Source organism: Oncorhynchus keta, unplaced genomic scaffold, assembly GCF_023373465.1.
Source record: "Oncorhynchus keta strain PuntledgeMale-10-30-2019 unplaced genomic scaffold, Oket_V2 Un_scaffold_2376_pilon_pilon, whole genome shotgun sequence".
Taxonomy (NCBI): domain Eukaryota; kingdom Metazoa; phylum Chordata; class Actinopteri; order Salmoniformes; family Salmonidae; genus Oncorhynchus; species Oncorhynchus keta.
The window spans coordinates 460,001-466,432 of record NW_026290876.1 but is presented as its reverse complement, the minus strand read 5'-3'; the positions used below and the strand labels follow the sequence as shown (position 1 = coordinate 466,432).

General features: G+C 45.9%; 1 protein-coding gene across 1 annotated transcript in view; it reads left to right on the top strand.

Moving 5' to 3' along the window:
* Positions 1–2,415: 2,415 nt before the first annotated feature.
* il11ra (interleukin 11 receptor, alpha) overlaps positions 2,416–6,432 on the top strand; it is a 34,703-nt gene continuing 30,686 nt past the window's right edge. Inside the window, exons 1-4 of the mRNA XM_052515355.1 lie at positions 2,416–2,470; positions 3,408–3,577; positions 3,747–3,861; positions 4,065–4,231. Of these exons, the coding sequence (XP_052371315.1) occupies positions 3,442–3,577; positions 3,747–3,861; positions 4,065–4,231 (418 nt within the window). The 5' untranslated portion in view covers positions 2,416–2,470; positions 3,408–3,441. The remainder of the gene's footprint in view (positions 2,471–3,407; positions 3,578–3,746; positions 3,862–4,064; positions 4,232–6,432) is intronic.

The following is a 6,432-nucleotide window of genomic DNA, read 5'->3' as shown; positions in this document are numbered from 1 at the left end:
TGGCCCAGGTGATATTTAGTTGTGGCTGGCCCAGGTGATATTTAAGTGTGGCCCAGTGCTCCAGATAAGCTTGAGAGATTTTGTGGAGGGCTACACTTCACATCAGCTCAACCTTTTAGGTTTGAAAGATGCCTGATTGTTGGTGTTTCTCCTGTTTTGTTTGTGCTCCATATTATGTTTTACTCTCTATCCTAAGTTGTTGTGGGCTTTTATTTTTAGTGTGTCTTTTTGGGAGGCAAACCTAGTGGTTTATCCATGGTGGTCCTTCTGTAGCTCAGTTGGTAGAGCATGGCGCTTGTAACGCCAGGGTAGTGGGTTCGATTCCCGGGACCACCCATACGTAGAATGTATGCACACATGACTGTAAGTCGCTTTGGATAAAAGCGTCTGCTAAATGGCATATATTATTATTATATATATGGTGGATGTCTGTTAGAACCACTTACTAGTAGTGGCTTTGACAACTTTCAGTGGGCCACATGGCTGCATTTCAGAAGCCCTTTCTGTTGTGTTTGGCTGTAAATGATTGTCTTTGTTAGTTCCCTTTGTTGTGAGCGACCTTTTGAGTTTGTCTAGTGGGAACGTAACAGGACAGCCAGGCGCGTACTCCAACACCGCCAGATCAGAGGCAGTAAGGTTGACAACGTGTTGGGTGGGTGTATGAATTCAACCATTTGCTGTTCTGTTAAGAATTCAAAATGTATGGAGTAAAAAGTACATTCTTTTCTTTCGGAAAGTAGTGGAGTAAAAGTTCAATTATAAATATATAAAGAAAAATACATTCCCCCCCCAAAACAAAATATATTATTGTGACATTTCCAGCAGCAAGTGGAATTCGATTTCCAAAAATACAAGGCCTGTAGCTTTCAAATTATATGTCACTTTCTATACCCCCCCAAACTCACCAGTCCCTATTTAGGGCCCAAAACAACCATTCAGAGTTCAACTGGTTGAATCCCTTTTAGCATGAGGAAATGTATCAATACACCCAGTCACTACTCAGTAGGAAGGAAACCGCTCAGGGATTTCACCATGAGGCCAATGGGGGGGACAGTTACAGAGTTTAATGGCTGTGATAGGAGGAAACTGAGGACGGATCAACAACATGCTAGTTACTCCACAATACTGACCTAAATGACAGAGTAAAAATAAGGATGCCTGTACAGGACAAAAAGTATCCAAAACTGCTAAAAAACCTTTATGTCCTGAATTCAAAGTGTTATGTTTGGAGCAAATCCAACACAACAAACACGTATTCATGTTCAAGCACTGGCAAAATCCTCGAGGAAAACCTGGTTCAGTCTGCTTTCCAACAGATACTGGGAGACAAATTCACCTTTCAGCAGGACAATAACCTAATATACACTGGAGATGCTTACCAAAACAACATTGAATTTTCCAGAGTGGCCTAGTTACAGTTTTGACTTAAATCAGTTTCAGAATCTATGGTAAGATTTGAAAATGTTTCTCTAGCAATGGTACAACCAACTCGACAGAGCTTGAATCATTTTAATAAGAATATTGTGCGATGTGAAAAGCTCTTAGAGACTTACCCAGAAAGACTCACAGTTGTAATGACTCTTAGATACGTACCCAGAAAGACTCGCAGCTGTAATGACTCTTAGAGACTTACCCAGAAAGACTCACAGCTGTAATTGCTGCCAAATGTGATTCTAACATGTATTGACTTACGGGTGTGAATTCTTATGTAAATGAGACATTTAAGTATTTAATTTTAAATACATTTGCAAACATTTCTGAAAACAACATGTTTGTCAACTTTGTCATTATGGGGTACTGAGTATAGCTGGGTGAGAAACACTAAGGATTTAATCCATGTTGTAACACAACAGAGTGAATACTGTCTGAATAATATATATATATATATGCCATTTAGCAGACGCTTTTATCCAAAGCGACTTACAGTCATGTGTGCATACATTCTACATATGGGTGGTCCCGGGAATCGAACCCACTACCCTGGCATTACAAGTGCCATGCTCTACCAACTGAGCTACAGAAGGACCAGGTCTGAAGGCACCTATACGGCTGCACACAGTAGTGTACAAATCCTGCCTGTGCCGAAGACTTATGGGGGCTGTAAGTGTTTATATGTGGCTGCTATGTAACAGCAGACACAACAGTGTGTAGAGATGACCCACTTTAGGTCATAGAGATATACAATGCTGAGGACTGTCTGCTCTAAATATGTACAAGACTAATGATTGTAGAACTGTTTAGACACAGAGATCTAACTGTTCTAACGTCTAGTTTCAGATGTTCAGTATGGGAGGCTGGGGTCCAACGTCACGCTGGTGTGTGGAGCAGCACTAGACAGGTATGTTCCACTGTCTGGGGGGCTGGGGTCCAACGTCACGCTGGTGTGTGGAGCAGCACTAGACAGGTATGTTCCACTGTCTGGGGGGCTGGGGTCCAACGTCACGCTGGTGTGTGGAGCAGCACTAGACAGGTATGTTCCACTGTGACAGGCTCTGGGGATGGGGGGGTCTGGACAGGTATGTTTCACTATTACAGGCTCTGGGGATGGGGGGTCTAGGATGGGTTTGTTCCCTGTGCTATCGCTGTCGGTGGGAACCAGGGCTATCACTATCCATGGGAACCAGGGCTATCACTATCCATGGGAACCAGGGCTATCGCTATCCGTGGGAACCAGGGCTATCACTATCCATGGGAACCAGGGCTATCGCTATCGGTGGGAACCAGGGCTATCGCTGTCGGTGGGAACCAGGGCTATCGCTATCCATGGGAACCAGGGCTATCACTATCCATGGGAACCAGGGCTATCACTATCCATGGGAACCAGGGCTATCACTATCCATGGGAACCAGGGCTATCACTATCCATGGGAACGAGGGCTATCACTATCCATGGGAACCAGGGCTATCACTATCCATGGGAACCAGGGCTATCACTATCCATGGGAACGAGGGCTATCACTATCCATGGGAACCAGGGCTATCGTTATCGGTGGGAACCAGGGCTATCACTATCCATGGGAACGAGGGCTATCACTATCCATGGGAACGAGGGCTATCACTATCCATGGGAACCAGGGCTATCGTTATCAGTGGGTAATCCTTCTCACCCCCTAAAATATTTAGATGCACTATTGTAAAGTGACTGTTCCACTGGATGTCATAAGGTGAATGCACCAATTTGTAAGTCGCTCTGGATAAGAGCGTCTGCTAAATGACTTAAATGTAAATGTTAAAGGGAACCAGGGCTATCACTTTCCATGGAAACCAGGGCTATTACTATCCATGGGAACCAGGGCTATCGCTGTTGGTGGGAACCAGGGCTATCGCTGTCGGTGGGAACCAGGGCTTGGCCTCAATTACAAGCCATTTCCATCTACATTGTCCACAGACGTCATAATGTCTCCACAGGACATCAGTGAAGTGGCGTCTGAACAGGAGTTCCATGTTACCATGGCAGCACCGAGTGACATCAGATGGTCAGCTGGTCCTCCTGCAGGCTGACCACGCTGCCGAGGGAAACTACAGCTGCCATGACGACCGGGGACGACTCATCAGGACAACCAGACTGAGGCTGGGGCGTAAGTCTCCCTTCTCCTCCCTTCATAGACTGAGGCTGTGGCCTAAATCTTAATCATTCCTCAGAAAGGATACCCGAGGAGAGCTGCAGTCCCTCACACACTGAGATAAAGCTTGCATATATTGGGTTGTTGATCATGTGATCATCATTTCTCCTCTCTTCTTCCTCAGATCCCCCCGGGCTGCTCAATGTTTCCTGTCGCGTGTCCAATCACAGCCTGGTATTGTGTTCATGGGTGGAGTCTGTGAAGACCCTCCTGCCTGCCCAGTACCACACCTCTTACAGGTGAGCCACCTGTCCTCTCCTTTCCTACCAGCATGTTTTTTAATTGTATTTATTTTACCTTTATTAAACTAGGCAAGTCAGTTAAGAACAAATTCTTATTTTCAATGATGGCCTAGGGACAGTGGGTTAACTGCCTGCTGGTGCTGTAGTTACACAGATATCATGTTGTTGATAGTGAAGAATCTCTCCTCTCTCCCCTCCAGGGGTAATAAGAGCCAGGTGAGGATGTGTGTGGTGTCGTCCCCTCCCCAGAAGCAGTGCACCATCACAGACCCTACCATGTGGCAGCACTACCACAACATCAACATCACCGAGACCAACCCTCTGGGGTCACAGACCACCATCCTGATGGTCAAGTTCCATGAGCTCTGTAGGTCACTGCCTCATCTGCACACTGTTTGTCTGGCTGTACCTGTCTGTACCTTGTCGTGGAAATGTCCTCTATTTACCAAATCATGGGAGCAAACCACACACACAAGTCAGAGTTAGTTATAAAAGTCCATCTTTAATTATATGAGCTCTATAGCATTTTGACTTTCAACAGTTCAGTATCTCTAATGAAAAGTTGAGAGTCCCCCCACAATGGATCCTTTATAGCAAAGCACACATAATCAGACCGCATAGACATAATTCATCGTTCAGCTTTGTCTCCTTTCTCAAACCCCAGAACCATAAACCAATCCTCCATATCAACAGGCATATATCAAATTGTCATTTAGATACAACCAACCCTAAATACAACCTCCTGGACAAACTCACGGAGAGGAGAGTGAGGCTATAGGTTAAGATAGAAACAACATGAGAGGGAGCATAGAATGATTCCAGACACTGCCACCCTTCTTTCCCCACTAGAAAAGGTAGGGAGTAAAAGATATGTTTACACATGATGACACTTTGACCTCTCCCCTCTCTGCGGCCCAGGCAACTTAGTCCTGACATAGAACAGATAACTGCAAAACCGCCACAGTATTACACAAAAATACCATTCTGATGAGAAGTAACTTACACACATTTGATGAATATAAAACATCTTACCTATGTTACCAACAAATTCTGAATCTTCCACGACATTCTGCCTGTCTTTACCTGTCTTTGCCTGTCTGTGTCTGTCTGTCTGTCTGTCTGTCTGTCTGTCTGTCTGTCTGTCTGTCTGTCTGTCTGTCCCTGTCTGTCCCTGTCTGTACCTGTCTGTCCCTGTCTGTACCTGTCTGTCTTTACCTGTCTGTGCCTGTCTGTCTTTACCTGTCTGTGCCTGTCTGTCTTTACCTGTCTGTCTGTACCTGTCTGTACCTGTCTGTCTGTACCTGTCTGCCTGTGCTTGTCTGTCTGTCTGTCTGTCTGTCTTTCCCTGTCTGTACCTGTCTGTCTTTACCTGTCTGTACCTGTCTGTCTTTACCTGTCTGTACCTGTCTGTGCCTGTCTTTACCTGTCTGTACCTGTCTGTCTTTACCTGTCTGTACCTGTCTGTCTTTACCTGTCTTTACCTGTATGTACCTGTCTGTCTGTGTCTGTCTTTACCTGTCTGCCTGTGCCTGTCTGTCTGTCTGTCTGTCTGTCTGTCTGTCTGTCTGTCTGTCTGTCTGTCTGTACCTGTCTGTCTGTACCTGTCTGTCTGTACCTTTCTGTCTTTACCTGTCTGTACCTGTCTGTACCCGTCTGTCTTTACCTGTCTGTACCTGTCTGTACCTGTCTGTCTTTACCTGTCTGTACCTGTCTGTCTTTACCTGTCTGTCTTTACCTATCTTTACCTGTCTGTACCTGCCTGCCTGTGCCTGTCTGTACCTGTCTGTACCTGCCTGTCTGTACCTGTCTGTACCTGCCTGTCTGTACCTGTCTGTACCTGCCTGTCTGTACCTGTCTGTACCTGCCTGTCTTTACCTGTCTGCCTGTGCCTGTCTGTACCTGTCTGTACCTGCCTGTCTGTACCTGTCTGTACCTGCCTGTCTTTACCTGTCTGTGTCTGTCTGTCTTTACCTGTCTGTCTGTACATGTCTGTCTGTACTGTCTGTACCTGTCTGACTTTACCTGTCTGTACCCGTCTGTCTGTACCTGTCTGTCTGTACCTGTCTGACTTTACCTGTCTGTACACGTCTGTCTGTACCTGTCTGTCTGTACCTGTCTTTATCTGTCTGTACCTGTCTGTCTGTACCTGTCTGTCTTTACCTGTCTGCCTGTGCCTGTCTGTACCTGTCTGTACCTGCCTGTCTGGTCCTTCTGAAGCTCAGTTGGTAGAGCATGGTGCTTGTAACGCCAGGGTAGTGGGTTCGATTCCCGGGACCACCCATACGTAGAATGTATGCACACATGACTGTAAGTCGCTTTGGATAAAAGCGTCTGCTAAATGGCATATATATATTTTTTTTTTTGTCTGTACCTCTCTGTACCTGCCTGTCTTTACATGTCTGTCTTTACCTGTCTGTGTCTGTCTGTCTGTCTTTACCTGTCTGTACCTGTCTGTCTGTACCTGTCTGTCTGTACCTGTCTGTCTGTACTGTCTGTACCTGTCTGACTTTACCTGTCTGTACCCATCTGTCTGTACATGTCTGTACCCGTCTGTCTGTACCTGTCTGT